Below are 25,610 nucleotides of genomic sequence, written 5' to 3' on the forward strand. Positions count from 1 at the left end.
GTGTACCAACCCAGCAAATCCAATCCTTTAACAATAACAAGCCATGGTTCGGTAGCCAGCTCTGGAAACTCTGCCAAGCCAAGGAGGAGGCATACAGCAGCGGGGACAGGGCACAGTACAAAAAAGACAGGAACTCCTTGACTCTGGGTATAAAACTCGCAAAAGGGTAATATACAAACAAGCTGATGCACAACCTCACAGCCTCACAACCTGCGGCAGTATGGAAGGGCATGCAAAACATCACAAAGTACAAGAAAGCCCAACCACAGTCTGAAACCAGCCATGAACTTGCAGAAGACCTGAACAAGTTCTACTGCAGTTTTGAGCAGGCCATACCTCCCCCATTCCATCACAAAGACCACCACACCCAGGCCCTCCACGTGGACCAAGGCAAGGTAGAAGCAGTGCTCAAAAGAATAAAACCTAAGAAGGCTGCAGGACCAGATGGTGTGTCGCCATCCAGCCTTAGGACCTGTGCAGCTCAGCTCGCCCCATCTTCACAACGATATTCAACTCCTCCCTGGACTTGTGCAAGGTTCCTGCCTGCTTCAAATGCTCTTTCATCGTCCCGGTCCCTAAGAAAACACCCGCGAAGGACCTAAATGACTTCAGGCCAATTGCACTAACCTCAGTGGCCATGAAAGCATACAAAAGACTGGTAATGAAGCACCTGAGAGAAGTGACGAACTCTTACCTTGACCCGATGCAGTTCACCTACCGGGTGAACAGAAGTGTAGAGGATGCGGTCAACCTCAGGCTGCACCATATTTTACAACACTTTGACCACCAAGGCACCTATGCGAGAGTCCTATTCGTGGACTTCAGCTCAGCATTTAACACTATCGTTCCCGGCATCCTGCAGCCAAAAATCCTCTCCTTAGGAGTCCCAGGATCAACATGCTCATGGATAGTGGACTTTCTAATGGCAAGGGAACAGGTGGTCAAAGCCGGCACCTTCTTCATGAACAATCAGTACTGGAGCCCCCCAAGGATGCGTCCTCTCCCCTCTGCTCTTCTCTCTCTACACGAATGACTGCACCTCAGCTGAGCAGTCAGGGAAAATAATCAAATTCGCGGATGACACTACTATCATCGGCCTAATCAAGGATGGTGATGAGACCGCGTATAGGCATGCAGTGGAGAAGCTGACACAGTGGTGCAGCAACAACAACCTCGATCTAAACCCCACCAAAACAGTTGAGATGGTGGTCGACTAGTCCCACTAATAATAGCCAACGCAGTGATGTCGAAGGTTGAATCCTTCAAATTCCTATGGACAACCATGTCCAGTGACCTAAGATGGGAATTAAACATAACCACAAACATCAAAAAGGCCCAACAGCGCCTGTTCTTCCTCAGGCAACTAAGGAATTCAATATCCCACAGAAGCTGCTGTTCATATTCTACACCGCCATCGTGGAGTCTGTCTTATGTTCCTCGATCACAATCTGGTACGGTGATGCAAGCGAGAACGACAAACAAAAACTGCAGAGGGTAGTGAAGACTGCGGAAAGGATCATAGGGACCGACCTCCCCCCGATAAGGGAGCTGTTCTCATCCAGGGTAAGGAAACGCGCTGAGAAGATCACAAAGGACAAGATGCATCCCAGTCACAACCTGTTTGACATCCTACCACCCGGAAGACGGTTCAGGTCCATCCCCGTCAAAACATCCAGATCCGCTAGAAGCTTCTTTCCATTAGCCATCCATCACCTGAACAATCCAATTAAAGAGAATGCACTCCTAATATCAACAGCCAAACAACGCGTCCATACTTGGCGACCTGACCACTATAGTCGTAGCTAGAAATGAAATGCTTGTAATGTCTTTATGTAATACATGTAATGCCCCCCCCCCTTTTCATCCCTGCTTGATGCTGCACTGTAATCCACAAAAAAATTCTAGTGTGCGCAAGCATACATGGCCAATAAAGTTGATTCTAATCTATTCTATATGCTCTGCCCAGAGTTACATGCTCTGCCATGGGTTACATGCTTTGCCAGGGGTTAACATGCTCATTGTCATGCAGTTACAGTACATGCCCTGTCAGGGGTTACATGCTGACTTCCAGAGTTGGATCTCAGCCCCAGCAGCATGCAGGGAGGCAGCAGGCACAGAGCACCCATCGACCCACCTTCCACTTTGGAACACAGTGACCTGGACATGAGTGGGGAACCAGGTCTGGGACTGCTGGGCTGGAAATGTGGCACCAGCACCTGCTACAGCTGGCGGCAGCTGAGATGGGAATGTTAGGAGTGGGGCAGGCAGGATACAATGGATTGGGTGATACTCCCATGGGAGGCAGCCTTTCTCTGTCCCAGCTCCTGCCGGCACCCAGGGACTACATACTACATACTCGAAGTATTCAAGTATCCTCCTGTCGCCGAGACACAGTAAACTCCTGAGTCACGTTGCGGGCTCTCAACAGGCCCTGGAGCCAGAGAGCAGAATGATGCTCAGAATTACCTCTGTGATGCTGCCGCCCCCACGCAAGCCCACGTCTGTGCTTCCTCTGCCACCGCTACACAGCTCTGGTGTGCTCAGACCCAGCGCACTTGCAAATTAAAAAAAACTGTGTGTGTGTCTGGACCCAGGCCCCCCTAACAGGCCTGAGCCCGGGTAAACTGTACCTGCCCCCCCCCCCCCCTCTCGGCAGCCCTGGATATAGTCTCAAATCTATAATGAATATAATGTGAATGGGTGAAAGAACATGTCTACAGCAATCATGTACCAGTAAGTAGTACAATCAGTATACCTGTATTTATAACCTTCATGGTGACGTGAATTCAAAAAAGGACTGTTTATTAGATTATATTGACCACAAAATCCATAATGTTGCATGTAAGTTTGTAAACAGTCATAATTCATAATTCAACAGTCATAGGAACACTTGCTTCTAACTTTCCTTTGACTAAAATATGTAGAATTCGAAAAACTTAAAACAAAACACAATCAAAGTCATAACTACAAATCTGTTAATATAAATATATTGTACACAATCAGCTGTCCACAAGATGTTCTGGATTTCAACTCTAAAGTGTTAAAGAAGAGTCTGAACATTGCAGTAAGTTAAAAGTTCTTTTTTTATGAGAATATTTGTTATCTTTGAAAGAAAAACAAATCATTCTGAATAATAACAAAAATAATAATAATAATAATAATAATAATAATGTGAGACTGCATTTAAAAGAAACAAAGACTGCAATCTATAGGCAAAATATAAAAATAAAGAATAAAAAAATTGTAAAAAGTATAAAATGTTGTCTATTTTCTAATGTCATTCCATATATATATATATATATATATATATATATATATATATATATATATATATATATATATATATATATATATATGTATGTATGTATATAGGCACACAATGAGAAGCATATAGTAAAACAGTCCATTACATATGTATTCATTTAGTATACTGTATAGGAAAATATAAACATTTCAAAACTGTTAGATTGGATAAAAATAAGTGTGTACTTAGCTGTCAATGAACAAAAAATGATCAAAGGAATTTTTGGTGTCTTTTTGTTTTCATAGAGCAACATTGTAGAAGGTGCTTGAGGAGGAGGGCCAAGAAGAGAAGTGCCTGAGTATACAGTAGAGTATACAGTTGGGGAATTGTCCTTGAATGGTGTATCTAAATGACAACAAATACATATGTTATTTTATTTGAAATCAAACGTTAGCATTTTATACTTTATATTTTTTTAAGTGCATTATAATGGAATTCTGTAAAGAGTTAGAAAAAATGGGATAACGTTGTATAATTTATACAGTTCATCACATACAGGAACATGCTTGATGCCTTCTGTTCTATAAAATTTAAAAAAACAGTATGTACAGTAAATGTGTTGATTTTGTGCATAATAAAATAATTGACACTTACTGTATAATCCAAAAAATTTTGAGAATTAAATAAATCTGAGATACAAAAATTAGTTACCCATAATTTTCAAAATGTGTTTAATCTACTGTACATCCATGTATTTATGGCAATACAATTTATTAATATAAATGATTATTGCTTATTACTATTTTCTTTTTTTCTTAACCAAGGTTGTTACAGATGGAAATTCTCCCCTTCAAGTAAAAGAATAGTGGCTTAGGCATACAAAATAACATGCAATTTGAATTGTGATCATGTTCGATTGTTCGGATCATCTAAAACAGTATGCCATTAAAATAAAATAATAAATCAATGTTACAGTTTTTTAAAAACACCATTTAAAATGTATCTATATCATTTTTGTTCAAATCTTGTTGTTTCCTGGTCTTATTTTATGAAAATTAAATGAATCCATTAGTAATAAACTATATTATTGTGATTTTTGTGTTTCAGTAACAATAACATGTTTCTTGTGGAGGTAGAGGTATGTTTATGAAATAAAACTGGAGCAGAGCATTGCCAATATCTATGTGCTGTGTGGCTCACAAATACTTCATTACACTTATGAATCTGTACACCTACAGATATCCTACTTTCATCTTCAATTTCTAGAATATAATGTAATGGATCAATTTTGTAAATGCATAACTGTGTCCATTGAGAAATATAACATACTCTTTATTATACCTTTGTACTCAAGCATACTTTATATTTACTGGACCTGTATATTCAGCATCTTCAAATCCATCCTCAATACAAGGAGAATGTTACCCTGAGTCTCCTTTGAGAGTATGCCTTCTTTACAGGAGAAGCTCTACATAGTCTCTTGTGCCGCCACCACCACTTTATTTAAGTGGGCACAGGCTCCACTGCCTCCACTGTTTGTATATATACAAGTCAGGTGTGTGTGGTCAGTGGCGTAATAATAAACTGAACACCCCCTTCCCGCCAGAAAAGTTTGGTACCCACCTACCCCATCCATCCGCTACCACATTTGGATCTATAGCTGGGACCTGCAGATCTAAAGTACTTCTGAGGAAACCACCAAATTTATGTCAGAGAAATGCGTCAAGAGACCCCCAGGACTGACACCTCCATCTTTACACAGGACATCCTGATATGCACCCCGTTGGCATAGTCATTACGTGGTTGGCAGACTGCTTGGGACACATCCATTGCTCTGTTACCCACAGGTGATGTGTTTGATATCTGCCCCGTCTGCTAACTGAGAATAGAGACTGTTTGGTGGCTGCTGTTGCACAGGAAATGTGCTCTAAACTTTCCCTGCTTGTTTTCAGAGACGTTATACTATCTGGAGGCTGCTGCTGCACAGGTGACATATTCTAAACCTGCTCCACCTGCTAGCTTAAACCAGAGACTGTCTTTAGGCCGTTGCTGCACAGGTATAATTTTGGAACACTAATCTAATGCTGTGTGCCAAGATTGGCTTCAGGTATCTGCGGGTGTCTGTAACCATACATTGACAGTCCTGTTCTAAGTTGTTGACAGATTGTAACAGGATGCAAATGGTCCTGTTCCCCTGCCAAACCATAAATTAAGGGACAATTTCCTCCCCGCTCTAATGGAGACTGTTTGCCATGCTCTGTGTGTATGATACGGGGCAGAGCTTATTGAGATCTGCTGTTGCAGAGTCCCTGGCTGAAATCAGTCATATTCGATGTGTGTGATCAGCGCTATACTGAAATTTGCTACGGCAGCATAATTAACAGCAGCATAATTAACAGCATCTACTGGTCTGTTGATCAGTTAAAGTACTATACCAGCGATACCAACTGAGTGGATAGACTTTCCTTGTCAAATATAGTATCTACAAAAAATAAAAATAAATATTTAAAGGAAACCTCGCTAATTAGAATTTATTGCCCAATTTAATCATTTCTGGGTTATTATTCTGTATCTAACAGGAAAAAAAATCTTAATTCTTATCAGAAGGGTGCTAAATGTTCCATTTTATTAGTGTCTTTGCCAAGTTTGAAATAAACTTGAGTTTTTATTAATGAATGATTTAATTCTTTAAATTTACTGTTATATTGTGGTACCAAAAAAATATTTTTTTAAATTGAAACTCGGCCATTTGTGCTCTCTTTAATTTATGATTACAGTATTTGATCTACAGTACTTTTCTGCGATCCTGGCACTCCTCCAGCTACCATGAAAAATGTAATTTGCAGAATGACTGTGACCTCACAGCAGACCGTTATTAACCCCTTCAGTGGTGTTTTTTTTTAGGGAGTGCCCCCCACTGGGAGAGTTTTATCTGGTTAGGGCTCCCTAAAAAAAAACTCATCACTGTGTCCCCAGGTACGGGCAGTGCTGCTAAACTGTGTATCAGCCGCTGCCCAGCCCCCGGCAACCCAGCCCTGCCTCCGGCAACTGGCATGATGTCGTCGCACAGTCATAGACTGTCACATAGCCAGGGGAGGGAGATGGGAAGGGAAGGGGACGCGCCGCTGACAAGCCGGAGCTGGGCAGCGCTAAAGCTGATTTTAGCAATCAGCTCAGCGGCACTGCCCAGCTCTAACCAACGGTAATCCCAAGAATTTTCTGGGCTTGCCAGTCTGGGCAGTAAGGCATAGCCCACAAAATTCTCAGGATTACCACTAAGGGGTTAAGCATGCAAGAGGAGAACATCACGCACCACGGACACCTACAGCAACACCTATACACTGTGATTTTCTATAATATAATGAGACAATATTCTATGTACCGTACCTTACTGTGTGTGTGTGTGTGTGAATTTGCAGCCCAGAAAACAGGCCTGAATAGGGCTCCATGTTCCATTTACATAATTTTTAGCACTCTTGAATACTTTATTTTTACACTACCATTTAGATTTAAGTTTGCATCATTAATCACCACCTCTAGGCCCCAGGTTTAATTACAGTTTATCCAATCCTGTTGTTCAGCTTACATAGATTTTTCTAAAAGAATACATCTAGAATCAGTTAATTACACTTCCATACTGGACTGACCATGCAATTAAGAAATAATAATGAGGATAAATACAGTCACCAAGTACATTTGAATTGTTTGTACAGTATCATTCACAGGAAAGCAAAATAGTTAGTGAAACACAGTACTGTAGTTATCTTTCATCTTTTTAGAAGAAAATAAAATATACATAACCTCATAAATCTATTTTATTTACTGTATTAATTACTAATTTGATCCCTGAAGCTACTAGCAATCGTATCGTTAAATAGGGTATGCTACAACACTTATAGATAAAATATTTAAAGGTATCAATTTCAGAGAGGTATGAAAACAGAAAAATATTATCATAGCATATTGACCTGAATGAAACCTCCCTAGTGACAGGGGTTAGAAATAAAAGAAAAGAATGTGACAAGAATGTAATAAACAGCTTTAGGGACCTGGAGATATAATTCTGAGGGCTCTCAAAAATATGGATCTATCTTTGGATATTGTTACCATTGACCTATATTACTTATATCATTGCTCCTATAGGCTCGGCTGTAAGCAACCTGAGCGCATTTGTCTTGATTTATTTTGATACCCTTAATTGTCTTTAAAATAAAAGCAATGACTACAATATGTGATCACTTATTGCTCCTGGATTGCTTTTATTTTAATTACTATATGTTAGCATATTGACTTTGTTTCCTTTTCTTTAAATAAAACCTACATTTTGAGCTGATTATTAGCTTGTATATCAGTCAAATCTTTGGCTACAATATGCAGTACGAATCCTACCAAGCATAGGTATTAGACCAAAGTCTAATGGTAATTTTGCTTGTCTAAAGGTAAGTACACATGGGGGCGATTTTGTGTAATATCGCGGGAAATATGGTCACTAAGCGACCATATTGCCCACGATGGGAGTGTGCACCGGCGATATATCGCCGGGTGCGCGCTCCCGTTTTTACCCCTGTAGTGATCGCTGTTCCTGCGACCAGCTGATTACCACTGCCGGGCTCCCCCCGGCAGTTTCTTTTTCATCAGCGACCATCTCTGTTTACTGATGAAAAGGAGAAACTGAGCAATATATTGCTCAGCCATATATTGCTCAGCAATATATGGCTGAGTAATATATCTCCCCCGTGTGTACGGGGCTTTACAATAGGTACTGTACATTTCTGTATACACGTAGGGTAATTATTATTTGTTGAAGATCAGTATATTCTTCAAAGAATGGCTTGCCAACCATGTTCACTAAGTAATTAAGTACTGTATGGATTGACTTTCAAATTATAAATACTGTGCACAGAAGTTTTGAGTAGTATTGCCAGTGATTAGTGCAGTCTTGTTTCCCTTATGGAGCATAATTATTATTATTTGTAGTGTACAACCAATATTAATGATTTCTTATCACTGCAATGTATCATCTCTCAGTTACTGTACTTTTCCAAACAATAAATGGACAGCTGCCGCTATCTCCAAAATATGCAGTAATGCCCTGATACAGTATGTTCAGGAGTATCATTCATTTTTAGTGTATCCCCCAAAAATAATTATTGAGTTATATTCTTCAAATTAATATATGCACCTGTGCATAAATATGTTTATTTATACCACTGAAGCAGAATTTGAAGGGGCATCCCCCTAAAGAAGGCACCAAAGCAACATATTTCTTGTTCTACCCTGAGTGCTTGGTTGTGCACTCAGTATCCACACATATACAGGATACCATCGCACTCGCCATTCTTATTTTTGTATTAAATTTTAATTTTAGTTAACCAATAGCTTTCTCATGCACCCCAGGTAAGCTCATTTATCTTAAACCTGTGACAGCTGAGCTAATTCAGGAGTTGTTTTGGTGATTTTGTCACCTTTTAAACCCATAAGGTATTTGGCAGTTCAGCTTTGAAGAAGGGAAAAAGCACATTTTCACACTAGCTATTGCGCTAGCAGTTGCCAGGTTCTTAAGAGACTTGTTGTTCAAGTAGGACTTGCAGTGAAATGGGGTCCGTTGGGGATGGGCTGCAAGCTTAAATGCATCGATCAATTCATGAACTAAAACCCCATTACTTATTTGATTATTTGTATATTAAAGGGAGTTAGAAACATAGAATTTGATGGCAGATAAGAACCATTTGGCCCATCTAGTCCGTCTGCCCCTTTTTTATCTTTCAGGTAATCTCAACCCTTTTTAATGCACATTTCTTTGTAAGGATATTTTTTGTAAGGCTATCAGTATGCCTATCCCAAGCATGTTTACATTGTTCTACTGTCTTAGCCTCTACCACCTCTGATTGGAGGCTATTCCACTTATCCACTACCCTTTCTGTGAAGTAATTCTTTCTAACATTTCCCCTGAACCTACCTTCCTCCAGTTTCAGTGCATGTCATCGTATTCTATTACTTATTTTCCTTTGAAGAAAATTTCCCTCCTGTACTATGTTAAAACCCTTGATATGTTTGAAGATTTATATCATGTCCCCCGTTTCCCTTCTCTGCTCCAATCTATACATGTTAAGATATTTTAGTCTTTCCAGCTAAGTTTTGTGATGTAGGCCATGCACCATTTTAGCTGCCCTTCTTTGTACACTCTCTAATGTATTTATATCATTCTGAAGATATGGTCTCCAGAACTGGACACAGTATTCCAATGACCTATAAAGTGGCATTATTACTTCTTTTTTTCTGCTACTGATTCCTCTCCCTCTGCAACCAAGCATCTGACTATCCTTCCTCATTGCTTTGCTACATTGCTTCCCTTTAAGTCATTTGAAATAGTGACTCCTAGATCTCTTTCCTCCTCAGTAGTTTCCATTATAGTACCCTTGATACTATATTGAGACTTTGGGTTTTTGAGTCCCAAGTGCATAATTTTGCATTTTTTAGCACTAAACTGTAGTTGCCATGCTCTTGACCAATTCTCAAGTTTACCTAGATCATCAGTCATTGGATTTACCCCTCCCGGTGTGTCTACTGTTGCATATCTTTGTGTCATCTGCAAAAAGGCATACTTTCCCTTCAAGTGTCACTAACAAAGATATTATAGAGCACTGGTCCACGTTTAGATCCCAGGGGTACTCCACTGGTAACATGTGAATAGAATGCACTCCATACTCCGTTTACTACAACTGTCTGTTTCCTATCCTGCAACCAGGTTCTCATCCATTTAATTGTTTTTTAATCCAATCCCACACTTTCAGGTTTATTTAGCAGCCTGCGATATGGGACAGTGTCAAATGCCTAACTTATGTCTAGATATGCCACATCTACGCCCCCCCCCCCCCCTTCCCCTTCATCTAGTACAGTATTTTGGTCACAGAGTCAAAAAAGACAATAAGATTTGTTTGGCATGATCTTCCTGCAGTAAAACCATGCTGTTTTGGATCTTTTGGACTTTGCAAAACCCTGTTTTAACAGTTTGGGGGTGATGGCTGGAGGCAAGAAGTAAAGTATTCATGTCTTTGAACAAGATGGTGTCAACTGTTGCGCTGTCTGGTAGAGGGATGCCTTTTATCCTTTTCTTGATCACCCGTCGGTCACCTGAGAGTTTCAATCAGAATAAGACAGGGAGAGACATATCAGAGAGATATAATCACAGAATGTCCATACAATGTTTTCAATCTGTGTTACTGACCTGTCACCCCTGCCCTATGTGCACATAAAGGTATCTTTAAGGCTCTCGGACGGTCCCCCTTTCCCCAAGAAATAGGGCTTACCTTTTAGTTATGTCCTATATGCACATATATTAGGTATCTTTTGATCCTCAGGTACAGATCCTCCCAGTTACAGGAACAAAGATCAGGTATTCCAATATAGTCAACAGGTAAAAAAAGTATTCAGCACACAAAGATCCAAGGTAAAAAAATTCCAATACATAATATTGCACAGTAACAATAAAAACAGTAACTGGGGGTCACCTCACCCCCAGTGGAAATTGGAAACTGTGCGGTGGTCCGAGGGCGCGGTTTTATCTCCATATTTTTTGCATATTCTAAGTATTCCAGTCCATTTCTATGTAACTGGCCATCTTCCATTGTGATTTGGACATCCAGTGCACAAGACGCATGTGCACCATGTTTCATCTGATCCAATGACCGCCTCTCATTGCTTCCCCGCTGCTCCCTCATCAGTTCCCGCAGCCCCACACACCCCCCATTCCCTGCCCGTCATGTGATGGTGACGTGTGTGCGTGACGCTTGTGTGTCCCCGTCAGTTGGGGAGCCTCTCCACCAGCTCTCGCCGGTGGAGGGGGTCAGGCTGGCGCTGAATGAGAGATGCTCGATCTGTACATGTGGTAAGGAATATAGATTGTAAGTTCCAATGGGGCGGGTACTGATGTGAATGTTCAAATAATCGCTGTAAAGCACTGTGGAATATGTTTGCGCTCTATAAGAAACTGTTAATAAATAAAATAATAAATTATGTTTTGTCATTATTACAGTGTAATTTTTATATTTGCATTTATGTGTTTGAAAGATTAGAGTGAAATACTTGCAATATTAGTGTAATATTTGTAATGTTAGTGATAATATTTCAGCAGGTAAGCATGCCACTAGTCTCAATGTGGAATATATTATTATTATTATTATTATTATTATTATTATTATTATTAATAATGATGATGCTAATGATGATGCTGATGATAATAATAATAATAATAATAATAATAATAATAATAAATGTATGATTTGGTTATTAAGAAATATGAATCTGCATTAAAATCTAAAAGTAAACATGGGGATCTATGAACCATCATAATAATAATAATAATAATAATAATAATAACAGCATTTCAACTTATTGAGATTTTTATTATCTAAATATAGTTTCTTACAGAGCTTTTTCCTATATGACAAAACCAATTTTTTTATTTATTTTTTATTTATTGAGCTAATGTGTAATTAGTTACCATCCTGTAACAGTTCGCGGTACTTATGTAATATCTGGGCTCCCATGTTAAATGCACCCCATTTTTTCATACCCCTACTATCCAACTACGCATGGAGTTGATTTTATATAGTGTGGCGAGCGCAGCGAGCCACTGTGCCCGAAGCGTGGCGAGCGCAGCGAGCCCCGCGAGGGGACGTGGTCTCATAAGAAAAACGGGAGCCCAGATATTACATAAGTACCCAGTTCGCTTCTAAATAAGATCCCTACCCTGGGAGGTAACAGATTCTGTATGTTATACTCCAATACTATTAATTAAAAAAGTTACGCAATAAATGTCAGTTAGTGCTAATTCACAATCTTGTACAATTTAGCAGTCGAATACTTTAGAATCAATTGGTGGCCCTGCATTTGTCAGTTGAGATAGAGATTAGCCTTTAGAGACCATGTGCACAGTTAATTAACAGACCAAAGACTTTACCAAGAAGGGCTCACTGGAGGAATAGGAATAGGTAACCTGAATGACCTCATAGTATTTGTGCGAGCATATACCTTCTGGCTAATACCCATTGGAGTAGCAAAAGTCCTTTAGTTCTCTAATTGAGAAAAAAACTAAATGAACAGAGATGTTCAGTCCTGTTAAGTGAATGCTGTGCTTGAGCTGTCAGAATTGTCCATTAGTGAGATGATAAAAACATTTTTGTAATCTTTAACTTGATATTGTCTGCTAGTGTTGCTATTCCTCCAGTCCTTCGGTAAGCTTCAATTCCCATTTTAACTGCAGGGGAAATAAGTAGACCAATTTTCTAAAAGCTGAAAATCCTGTACTTGAGAGACATTTTTTTTTCTGTCCACAGTGTTAAGCAAATCTCTCTCTCGCTCTCTCTCTCTCTCTCTCTCTCTCTCTCTCTATATATATATATATATATATATATATATATATATATATTTCATTTTGTATACACACAGCAGAAGATAATTTTTAATACTAAATAAAGTAACATTTACAACAATACCAGTAAATCTGATAGGTTATAACAATTTAGATGTATAATCAACAGTTTTTCCTTGGTAGACAAATACTTCATGAATACATTTAGTCGATACACCTCAAAATAAAAAAATAAATTAAAAAAATGTAAAAACTGTAAGCATGTTAAAAATATTTCAAAGAAAGCAAGTGACAGCAAAAAAAATGTGTGTACAGTTTTGTGTGTTCAAACTAATTAATTTATAATTTTTTTGATCTAAAATACAGAAATTGGATTACGAAAATAAAAGGTTGTATACTTTAAAAGTGGACGTTGAGAATACACATGTGGATCCACATTTTCACTATCTTGGACCTTTTAAAGACACTACTACTGTGAAAATATCAGTGGAAGATGCTGATGAGCCTCCAATGTTTGCTCGATCTACTTATAGTTTTAAGGTGCATGAAGATATTGAATTGGGGACGATAATTGGAACTGTGATGGCAAGAGATCCTGACACTATTTCAAGCCCTATAAGGTACTGCATAATTTCTTTAATGTTGCACAAATATCAATATGTATGTCATATTTGTTCCTAAGAATTGTAATTATGTTTTTTACAGTTAGTTCTGTCTTTTATATTAGTCAGTGTTAATTTTCTATTAACATATGTACAGTAATCTATTCTTAAGAATAATGTATATTGTAGAGAGAGTACACATAATGAAGGTGTTCTCTCTATTCAATATACTATTTGCCAATATATCATTACATTTTGATGTAAATAGGACTTATGAAATTAAGATGTGCATAGTTAGGCTAAACATATTTTAACAATACTTAAAATATATTAAATATATTTTATTTTAGTTGGACAATTTCAATTTGTTACTTTATGATCTTGAAAAGCAAATATTCCAAACATGAATCCTCATTGATATCCTACTGAGGGGGACTTCCTTTTAGTCCAGGATTTCTTTCTCGCATAGAATTATTACCATAAGACACAAAATCTTGATGCAGTACAAAGCCATCAAAGATCTGTATTTAAGTTTTAAATTAAAGTAAAATTCAAAAAAACTTTTACAATTATTTTTACAACCACTAAAATTGCCCACTCTTGCCTGGTGTGAAACTGACGTGCATTATCCCTTTGTGTGATGGTCTGGCTCTGCCCAGTAAAGTGATATTTCTACCGACCAATTGCAGTAGACTTTGGATGCACAAATTGGAGGAGTCATTTCAGTTGGAATATTTCATGTTGGATATACATAAGGAAATTTACATAAGAGTTACACTTACAGTGTAAGTGTGTTTAATGTCTGTTGTATGTGTATTATATATCTGTAGAAGGCTCTGATCACTGCTCCTTTCTCGTTTTTGTGCAAGTAGCATTTTACTGTAACCTAGTCCTACAATGCAAAACAAAAAACAAGGAAAAGTCAGCGTCGCTAATAAAAAGACAATGCACAGTGACAAGGGCAATATTATACATGTTTCTTTTTCATCACTGACAATTTGACTCCAGACCAAGACAAATAAGAAGTGTTTTTTAATGAAAAAGTCACACCTAATAGAATTAAGCCAGCAAGAAAGCAAACTATGCTTTATTTAATTTTGTGATATATCCTAGTATTGCATTTTAGCACATAATTCAAGTGGAAAATGCTGTTATTATAATGTGCCATTATAACCATACTTGCCTATTTTAAAAAGTATGTCAGGGAGATTGAGAAGATGACACCTATACGTGCAGATGTGTACTGCTACATATGAGAGGTGTTTCATAAAATAACTTACATCCAAATATAGATGGTCCTCAGTGCAGTTAGTAAGATCTTGTTAAAGACTCTGATACCTATTAGAGCTGGTTCATTTAATGTTTTACAAGTCGTTCTACATAAGTGGCCACAAGAAACTTTATTTAAAATGCATAAACCATAGGGATTATTGCATTGTTTATTTGAAGGTATATATCTCTGATATGTCTCTAAAAATGTAACAGCTGCATAATGTGGGGTAGGTAAAATCCGGGAGATTGTTAGACTCATCGGGGAATCAGAGGAGATTGCTGTTATCTCATTGAGGCTCCTGAAGAATACAGAAGGGTAGGCAACTTTGCATAATATTATGATACAGGTTGGCAGCCCAAACGTTTCCCTTCCTCATTCCCTATTATGCACTATGGCTCACTCTCCTTTTTCAAATCATTTTGATTCCTATATTCTTATGCTTTAACCCCCTCCCATAAAGTTTCTCTCATTTTTGAAATATGCCATGTAAAATGAGAGCTAGAAGCTGGTTGGTTGGTACTTTTTCTCTCTTCAATCTTTGTTAATGGTGCCCCTTAACACTTTTCCTCCTATCCAGAGCAGTTCAAGTACTGTGGTGGATTTTCAATTTTGTTGTTTTCGACATTCAGAATATTGGCCTATTCAACATAAATTTCACAGTCAGAATTCAATATTTTGACTATCTGAAATGTCCTCACAGTCGGAATACATGTGGATTTTTGAATAAAAACGTATTTGCATAATTTAGCAAGCCTACAGTACTATTAATAAAAATGACTAACATATTTAATGCTGGCCCCTTAATTTGTAACAGCGTTAATATTCTAAACTGTTTATCATATATTGGTAAATTTGGATGCTTTATGATCGACATCTGCTGCAATAGCAAAAATAGACTAAGTTAAAAGTTTACTTTTTAGTAGCTTCTCTTTAGGATAGGTGTCATAAGCAAGGACCAAAAGAACCAATCAAACAGGGCCATCTGGAGCCTAATTTGTTTAGTAATCAAATTTATATTTTGGTGAGATTTTGGTGATCTTTAATGTAATATATAGGTATGTGGATTCATTGGAATTACACCATACAGCATTACCCTGATATATACATTAAAGCAACCAGTAGAGCCCCTTTTATATATTATTCCATGGTAGAAACCTTGATAAATGTTACACCAGAGTAGGGCTGCTTATATGCATTATACCACAGTAAAGTCTCCTATACACATTATGCCATGGTAGTGCCAACTCAGAAGATAAGTAGAGGATGGAGAGCTTGTGGCCGGCAAATGCAGCTTTGCCCTCTGTAAAGTATTTTATCAGCATTGCATCTGGTGAAGAGGGAGCTGGGTGCACTGCTACTATTAGACATTGATGTGGCAAGAGTGCAGTAGATGGCCAGTGGCAGCAGGGCATATGTTAATGGAATTACCATCTTTAATACCTGTATAAGGCTCATATGGGTCCTGGAGTCAGAGGGGTATGTTATTTTAAGTATGTGTGAGTGGCAGTTCTAGGTGAAACTAAGACATCAAGTACAGTACAATGAGCAGAGACATAAGGAGGAAAGCCCATGCTGCCCAACAAAGGATCCCCAAACAGCCAAACAGAGGAGCCAGCAGTGGAATGAAAGAGAGAGAAAACTCAGCCACAGCTGAGTCCAGCAGTGGAGATCGAGTGCCAGAGACCCCTTCCAGGCAGTTACCACCAGTGAGCCCACAAGAGTATGTAAAAGTAAGGAGGTAGAGCTTGATTACCTCCAGCATAGCTGCAGATGGAAGGGTACAGTGTAAGCTACAGTGACTCACTGACTGCAGCAATACCCTCATCCCCTGGCGCTCATGAAGCCACATAGTCAGAGTATGTATCAGGCCAGACCTGCAATTTAAATAAACAGTTCCTACCCCAGAAGTCATAAACAAACCACAGTACTAGAATAAAACAGGATCCAAAACTATACAATGATGCATCTAAGAAATAGAGCAAATAGCATATAGAATGTCAGAAAATGGAAATGCAGTTGTAAAAATATAAAATAATATGGAACATATTGTGAAAATGTATGTGTATTTATTCCATATATATTTTAGCTAGATATGTGTTATAAATACTTAAATATACATTACAGTGAGAGTAAAATCTATCCCATAAACATTTTTTCTTATTAGGTTTTCTCTGGATCGCCATACTGACCTTGACAGAATTTTTAATATACACTCAGGAAATGGATCAATTTATACTGCAAAACCTTTGGACCGTGAAATATCCCAGTGGCATAATCTTAGCATTATCGCTACGGAAATTAGTAAGCTATTTCATAATCATACTTGTTTACTGTGTATTCTTCATTGCGCTATCATCAATTACTCTAATCGCCAAAATCCTGTTCTGCAACCATAATATTTTAAAAATGATGTGCTTCAAATGAACAACTTATTTATACATTCTGTCTGAGTATGTACAGAAATTGAGAATTTCCCTCAGGTCACACTTTGATTCTCTTTGATTGTCAATGTTATAGTTTCCTTCCAAAGCTTTTTATTTTCAGCCAGTCTTTAAATGGCACACATGTAACCTTTGGGACAATGACCTATAAGTTCTGTCTTTTTAAATGTTATTTTAATCCTTCTTCACCTTAATGCACATTATTTAGAGGTTCTACTTAACTGATCATTACATATGTGTGACAGGAAGAAGCACTATTATCCTGATGTTGTGAGAAATTGCTCTCATCAAACAACCATTTTCACAAAACTGTAGAATAAAAAAGCTTTTGACTTTGAGAAAAAAATCTTATTTCTGTATTTCAATGTTTTAATATAAGTGGAAAGTGAAGCTTGAGCAACTTTATAATATTTTCCATTGTTGTAAAATGTAAAAACATATAGGGAAATAAGCATATCTGTAACATGTGTGGGTGCGTGCAAGCAGTGGTGGTGGGCATAGCCCTCAGCCGGGACCGCTGTTTAGAACGGTCACTGAAAAACCCTACTCTAACTCTATTGGCCGTCCCCGGCAGGTGACCATAGGCTGTGAGGTGCTAGGCTTCTCCTTTAGCCACCGCGTTCGAAGGAGCGAGTTAAGCGCGCTCCGACCCGATGCAAACAGGTCTTAGGATGATACAAACCTACGGTGACCGTCAGGGACAGGACCAAGAGGATGATCTAACTAACAGGGCCTATCTGGATTAAACACCCTGGCTAACGGCACCAGGCCTAGGATGGGGAGTGTGACTGAGTCACAGGCACCGGACCAAGGAATAATGGGATGCCACCAAACAAAACACATGCCAACACAATATGGTACACCTTCAAAATTGGTACCCCAAAACAAGCATGAGCCTACAACCGTGAGCCTCTCCAAATCACAGAGAGCTGGACTAGGATAATAATAACAATAACTTAGGATAACGAGCAGCTTTCCCACAGAAATGAAAGATAAGGAACCGGGCTCCACTGGAGCACTTACGTGACCGGACCAAATCCTCCGGTGGCACAGGATGGTAACGTGCACGCCAGGAGTAACTTGGCAGGACTTGATGATGATATGCCGACCAAGATGGAACCGGATCAAGACTGGGCTGGGACTGGACCAAGACAACACCGTAACCGGACCAAGACTGGACACTGAGACCGGACCAGGACAGGATGTGGACAGCAGCAAGATGATGGCTGGAAATAGACTGGACCACTATGAGACCACAGCTGGACAAGACTATCAGCACGGGAATGCAGCAGGACTGGGACAACAGAGTGCTGCAGGCACTCTGTGGGAAACAATATCACCGGCAGGGCTGAACTGGTCCAGATCCCTTAAAAGGGATGTGCTGGCCAATCTGCCACCGCCGCTGGACCCCATTAATTACTAATCCCCGGCAGCAGGCCGAGCATGCGCTGCTCGCTGTCCCCTGGTTGCTAGTATACCGCCGGGCACCACGGCCTGCTTTCCTCAACTCCTGGCCGGGCGGATCTGACATCATCCGTCCGGACACCGCTGAGCGGAAGTGCCCAGGACACCTTTCTAAGGGCTCCCGGGCACTGCTGCAGCAATGCCGCAGCAGCACAACTGTCAGCGCTGCTGACACATATATATATTTCTATATCTATATGCGGATAATCTGGCCGGCACTCCTTTTTGCCTTGCTTGCAGCTTGCCCCGTGCCTTCCAATAGTTCCCCAACAGTGTATCAGGTACATACTTGTATCCTCTCTCACGGCGGCACTCACAGTCAAAATAAACACAATAACACACTGTATGTGTTCAACATTTCAGTGCTGGTGCACTTTTATCAAGAACAGTGTAACAAAACAAAATTCAACTTGCCCCCATAAATAGCAGACAAACACTCACAAGAGACGTAGTTTCCACCCGCACTGGCACGTTGCTGGTCGCACGGGTCTGACGTCATACACTTCCCCACATGTGATCTTGTTGCTAAGCAGCAGCTGTAAATATACGTGACAAACATTATTGCATGTGAAATAAAATACATCTATAAAAGAATACATTGTATAATAAACACTGTTCTAAATAAGCGGATAACGAGGACATTTAAGAGCTTCACTGACCATATTATGTATAATACTGACTAAGTTGGATTGGCATATGTTTAACAGACAGGGCGAACAGGGTAGATACGAACAGTTTTTTAGATTCACTTTTATAGATTAAGGGGAAAATCCGCTGAGGTCAGCAAGAAAATAGAGGCATTGTATACTCGGTCTGTCCTATATATCTTAGAATTGTGATAGATAGCACTATATACAAATAAGAGTACCAATACTGTTACATTTAAGTTTGGAAATGATAATGTTAAGGGTACAGATGGTACTATATATACACCTGATAGACTGAATAGACAGCGGAGCAGACATAATAGTCAGTATTATACATAATATGGTCAGTGAAGCTCTTAAATGTCCTCGTTATCCGCTTATTGAGCACAGTGTTTATTATACAATGTATTCTTTTATAGATGTATTTTATTTCACATGCAATAATGTTTGTCACGTATATTTACAGCTGTTGCATAGCAACAGGATCACATGTGGGGAAGTGTATGACGTCAGACCCGTGCGACCAGCAACGTGCCAGTGCGGGTGGAAACTACGTCTCTTGTGAGTGTTTGTCTGCTATTTATGGGGGCAAGTTGAATTTTGTTTTTTTACACTGTTCTTGATAAAAGTGCACCAGCACTGAAATGTTGAACACATACAGTGTGTTATTGTGTTTATTTTGACTGTGAGTGCCGCCGTGAGAGAGGATACAAGTATGTACCTGATATACTGTTGGGGAACTATTGGAAGGCACGGGGCAAGCTGCAAGCAAGGCAAAAAGGAGTGCCGGCCAGATGATCCGCATATAGATATAGAAATTTATATATGTGTCAGCAGCGCTGACAGTTGTGCTGCTGCGGCATTGCTGCAGCAGTGCCCGGGAGCCCTTAGAAAGGTGTCCTGGGCACTTCCGCTCAGCGGTGTCCGGACGGATGATGTCAGATCCGCCCGGCCAGGAGTTGAGGAAAGCAGGCCGTGGTGCCCGGCGGTATACTAGCAACCAGGGGACAGCGAGCAGCGCATGCTCGGCCTGCTGCCGGGGATTAGTAATTAATGGGGGCTGGTCCAGCGGCAGTGGCAGATTGGCCAGCACATCCCTTTTAAGGGATCTGGACCAGTTCAGCCCAGCCGGTGATGTTGTTTCCCACAGAGTGCCTGTTACACTGTTCTTGATAAAAGTGCACCAGCACTGAAACGTTGAACACATACAGTGTGTTATTGTGTTTATTTTGACTGTGAGTGCCGCCGTGAGAGAGGATATATATATATATATATATATATATATATATAGATTGTAGCAATGGTCCGGCACTCCTGCTTCCAGGTTTTAAGTGCTCCGGTGCTTGCAGCGTAGTAGCAAATAGTAGACAGGTGGGGTGTGCTGCAGCACAATAACGGAGACTGATCAGCAAGTTTGGTAGTAAAAAAGTTTACTCAGTGACATCATGCATCTCGGTGCCGACGTTTCGGGGTCCCGTGTGCCCCGTTTTCAAGGAGGGAAGAGATACAAAAAAACACCCTAAGGTGCTTACCTTAAATAGTGAACATGGAAAGAAGTCCTCCACCTCTCGGCGGCTCCGATCGCCTTCCGGGAAGGGCGGGCTCAGGGAGGTTGCGTCAGCGTTGCATCCGCCCTCCTCCCGTCGCCCTGCTCTGACTCACCGCATCTCCATGGAGATGGACGCGGCGTCCCCTGGGCGTCATCATTTGCCGGCCGAGTACACCTATGTGATATATAAAGAGTGATATACAATTAAAAAACATGTTATGAACGATCATTCTAGCACACAGTTCAACATGGATAGTTATAAGTCCGCAGTCTATGATGTTGCGTTATTTGGAAAGCATGTTTGTTATACAGTTCCGTCCGTTAGTGTCTGGATCGACTCTGGCAGCTTTATGTCGACGTGTCGATTGTATCATGATGGGGGTGGGCGAGTCTGCTATATGACTGGCTCACGGGGTGGGTGGGTGTTGGCACAGTGTGTATGGATTGGCCGGGGGACTGTTTGTCACATTCTACCTGTGTTTTTTTATATGTTGAAGCTAACGTGTATGTACTGGTGGCTTCTGTAGTGATTGCTGTGGAAGAAATGTGTGGAATGCAGAGGGAACCGGAATAGGGTCTGTATGTGGATTAAACCAAAGCAAGCAGTGTATCAAAAAACTATATGAAATAAGACAGCCTCTTCACACTCTATGGCTGATGTAGGGGATGGGCCTATTGCCTGTCGTGTAAACTGGAATGGAGTGTGGTGTATGTGTGGCCAAAGTGGAAGGGGAGGGGGGGAGGGGGGGGGAAGAAGAGGGAAGGGGGGGGGAAGGGGGAGAAAGGGAGGGGCCAAAGGGGAAAAGGGAAAAATGGGTGGACGGACTAGGTGGGTTGGATATAGAATGTGTGTCTGTGGGTAACAGACCATTGGCTGTCCCTTGTGCCTCCCTTGGCGGAGTGGTTGTCCGTATCTTCTCAGAACACACTCCACGTGATTTTCTCATTAAGGCCCAGGGGGCTCACTGTCTTGAGCTTGAACTTATAACTATCCATGTTGAACTGTGTGCTAGAATGATCGTTCATAACATGTTTTTTAATTGTATATCACTCTTTATATATCACATAGGTGTACTCGGCCGGCAAATGATGACGCCCAGGGGACGCCGCGTCCATCTCCATGGAGATGCGGTGAGTCAGAGCAGGGCGACGGGAGGAGGGCGGATGCGACGCTGACGCAACCTCCCTGAGCCCGCCCTTCCCGGAAGGCGATCGGAGCCGCCGAGAGGTGGAGGACTTCTTTCCATGTTCACTATTTAAGGTAAGCACCTTAGGGTGTTTTTTTGTATCTCTTCCCTCCTTGAAAACGGGGCACACGGGACCCCGAAACGTCGGCACCGAGATGCATGATGTCACTGAGTAAACTTTTTTACTACCAAACTTGCTGATCAGTCTCCGTTATTGTGCTGCAGCACACCCCACCTGTCTACTATATATATATATATATATATATAAAATTCAATTCATACTAAAGAGATTAAAATACATGTACTGTAAGTATACTATATACAAGTACACATGGTTTTACTGTAGGTGATGTGTTTAAATTTAAAATTTATAGACTTAAAAGAGGTGTGAAGTTTAACTAGGGTGGTATACCTGTCAATCTGTAATGCAGGTGTCCTAAGGTGAGCTAACAGAGGACATATATTTCCCATGGAGCAAAAGGGCTAAACCTTTGTTCAAGAGATTACTTTTACTGCACAGCTCTGTATTTCAGGATTATATACAGTTCCATACATAGCATGTGATGGCAGATTATGAACCAATAAGACAATCTAGTCTGCACATTTTTAACTATATTGTTACCTCAAATCCTGTTTGATACATATTTATTTTTAAGGATATTCTTACACTGGTAACATTTTCCTTCTGTGAATGCACTCAATTTACTACAATTCTCTTTTTTCAGTCTTGCAACTGAGATATTATACACAAAACCATCTTAATATCCAGGCCCATGCTTTTGAGTTGTTTTTTTAGGAGTCTGCAATGAGGGAGAGTATTAAAAGCCTTACTAAAGTCTAGATGAGCTATATCTATGTCCCCCTTTATTTATTTACTTACACTTTCTTATATAGCTCAGCAGATTATGTTGCACTTTACAATTGTAGACAGTGATAGAACAAACTGGGTAACAACAGACAGACATACTGTATAGGTTGAGGGCCCTACTGCAAGCTTACAATCTATAGGAAAACAGGAGGGAAACGCAAGGACAAGCACCAGAAAAAGCATAGCAGTCCCACTAAGTTGCAAGTCCAGAAGGGAAGCTATATAATACATAAGTGCCTCTGAGGGTTATGTGTGTGGTACTTAAATATGATAGGCTTGCCTGGAGAGGTGAGTTTTCAGGAAACATTTGATAGTTTGGAGGCTAGTGCTTTAGTGTATTGCTTTAGTTATCCAGTCAGCAAAGTTTGTTTGAAATGATCTTGATGAGTAAATTCATGCTGTTTAAGATCCTGCAATTTACTAGATTTTAGATAATCTATAACTGTTTTAAGAGTGGGTCCATCAATTCTCTACTACTGATGTAAATCTCACTGGTCGGTAGTTGCTTTTGTCTTTCTTGTTTCCACTTTTGTGCAGTGGTATTACATTTACTATTTTCCACAGCTTTGCTTATTACTAATGTAGATACTGACTGGTTGAATAATTATATTTTTGGAGCAATCAGAACCCCTTTAAGAAAATGCATATGTGGACACTGACAGTATTTTTGGTATTTTAACTTTTTACCAAAATATATACAGTTATAAAATGGACTGTATTAAAGTTCAGTGTATTCACTTCAGAATTGGAGGAATGGTTCCTGAATAATTACTTTAAAAAAGTAGACACCTCTTTTTAAAAGGGATCAAAAGAAATTGGGCAATTGATATAAAAGTTGTTCCAGGACAGGTGTGGGCTATTCTTTTGGCATTTTGTTAACAATTATCCAGGCAAAACGTTAGGAGTCTTTGTATTTGGAAGCTGTTCTTAAGTAGCTACGGCATGCAATCAAAGGGCCTCACAATGTTATTGAAAGAGGCCATTTTTACCATACAGAAACAAAAATATCCATCAGAGACATAGAAGGAAAATTGATAGTTGTCAAATTAATAGTTGGTACTTTCTAAGAAAAAAACACAATTCACTGATGACTTCCACAACACAACAAGGCCTGGAAGTCTACGAAAAACACCACAGTGGTGGATGGACACAGGATCTTTTCCATGGTAAGGAAAAGACAATTCACAACATCCAAGTGAGGAATACTCTCCATGAGGTAGGAATATCATTATGTATGTCTATCATAAAGATGACTTCATGAGACCAAATACACATAGTGAAAACTGTTTATATTTTGAAGAATAGAAAGAACAGATTAGAAGTTGCCAATAAAAACATCTAAAAATGCCAATATACTGTAGTCCTGGAACAGTTGGACAACAAAAAAATTACTAACCATCTGTTAAATACAGTATGGTGTAGGCAGTGTGCTGGCATGGAGATGCATGGCTCTCAATGGAACTGGGTCACTAGTGTTTATTGATGATGTGACATAAGGCAGAAGCAGCCAGATGATTTCTGAAGAGTATACAGATATACTCTGTTCAGATTCAACTACATTTAGAAAAGTTAATTTGATGGCATATCTGGTAGTTTGTTAATGCAAAGAAGTGGATTATTATATATTGTCCAAGACACTAACCTGAAATTAACCTTACCAATCATACATTTCGCTTGCTGTAGACAGTAATAAAGGCAGAAAACCAACTAACAATAAATGAGGACTTCTGCAAAAATAGCCTGCCAAAGCATACCAAACATGAAAACCCAGCATTTGGCAATGTCCATGAGTTCCAGACATCATGCAATCTTTGCCTGCAAAGTATTCTTAGCAAAGAATTAAAAATGTTATTTATGATTATTTTAATGTGTCCAAATACATTTGAAAATAGGGGGTTGTGTATAAAATTCATTTCAACTTCTAAATGTTTGAAATAATATTTGTATTCCTCCTTTTGAATTAAATATGAAAGTCTGCATTTCAATTGCATCACTATTGTATCACTTCAAATCTATTGTGATGGTATACAGGGCCGAAATAATAAAAATAGGCCAAATAAATACATTAGACCAATGTTGGGTGCCAGGTCATAAAATCAAACAGTCTGTCTTCAATTGCACAGATGCATCCAAAAGATAGGACCAGCACATCCAATGTAACGTGATAATCAGCAGTTTTAATAGCAACAGGTAAGCATGATACTCATCTTTTTAAAACAGGCATAAGCAGCTTATTCACCATAGAAGCAGCATAACAAAATAGCCATAGAGCCAAGCATGTCCCCTGACGGGCCGTTTCGGCGCTTTTTCGCGTTTCTCAAAGGGTAACCACTAATGCAGGGATATATATATATATATATATATATATATATAGAGAGAGAGAGAGAGAGAGAAGGCAGGGGGGGGGAACAGCAGCTGCTGTTCCCCCCCCTGCCTTCTATTCATTCACTGGAGCGGGCACCCGGCGCAGACAATTTACATACAGGGAGAGCCGGATCACCCCCATCAAACTATATATATATATATATATATATATATATATGAAACCTAAAGCCCTGCACTCTCACCTTTACCCAGGTGTCCACTGGGGTGCCGTTTAGAGAGTACTGTAATGAGTCAGCTCTCTCAATTACATACCCAGAAATCCCAAGAGAGAAAAAACAGCACTCAGCAGTCTTCTCTTCCCATGAAAGTATAAGTCCAGAGTTTAATCCAATCGATAGGCTGCCGAGGTTTCGGTCCTGGTGCAGATCTTTGTCAAGGCAATGGCAATCCAAGCAGCAGTAATAAACAGCAAACCAACAATGGGGTAGGGGTACTGGGACAAGGGACCAGACAGTTTCACAACATTTCAACATTTTTCTCATATTGTTATTAGGTTAAAGGATAACAAGCAAACACATATATTCACTATATAATCTTTTTTGTGCCTTGTAGAAAATCATCTTAAAGCTGCTCTCCT

The 25,610-nt window shown here is 39.7% G+C and overlaps 1 protein-coding gene across 2 annotated transcripts in view; it reads left to right on the forward strand.

Annotated features, from left to right (window-relative positions):
* LOC146080614 (cadherin-10-like) overlaps nucleotides 1-25,610 on the forward strand; it is a 397,974-nt gene that overhangs the window by 309,676 nt on the left and 62,688 nt on the right. For both annotated transcript variants that reach the window (XM_083188085.1, XM_083188083.1), the window contains 2 exons: nucleotides 12,984-13,237; nucleotides 16,657-16,793. In XM_083188085.1, the coding sequence (XP_083044211.1) occupies nucleotides 12,984-13,237; nucleotides 16,657-16,793 (391 nt within the window). The remainder of the gene's footprint in view (nucleotides 1-12,983; nucleotides 13,238-16,656; nucleotides 16,794-25,610) is intronic.

This window comes from Crinia signifera, chromosome 5 (genome assembly GCF_055691185.1).
Source record: "Crinia signifera chromosome 5, ASM5569118v1, whole genome shotgun sequence".
In the NCBI taxonomy this organism is placed as follows: Eukaryota; Metazoa; Chordata; class Amphibia; order Anura; family Myobatrachidae; genus Crinia; species Crinia signifera.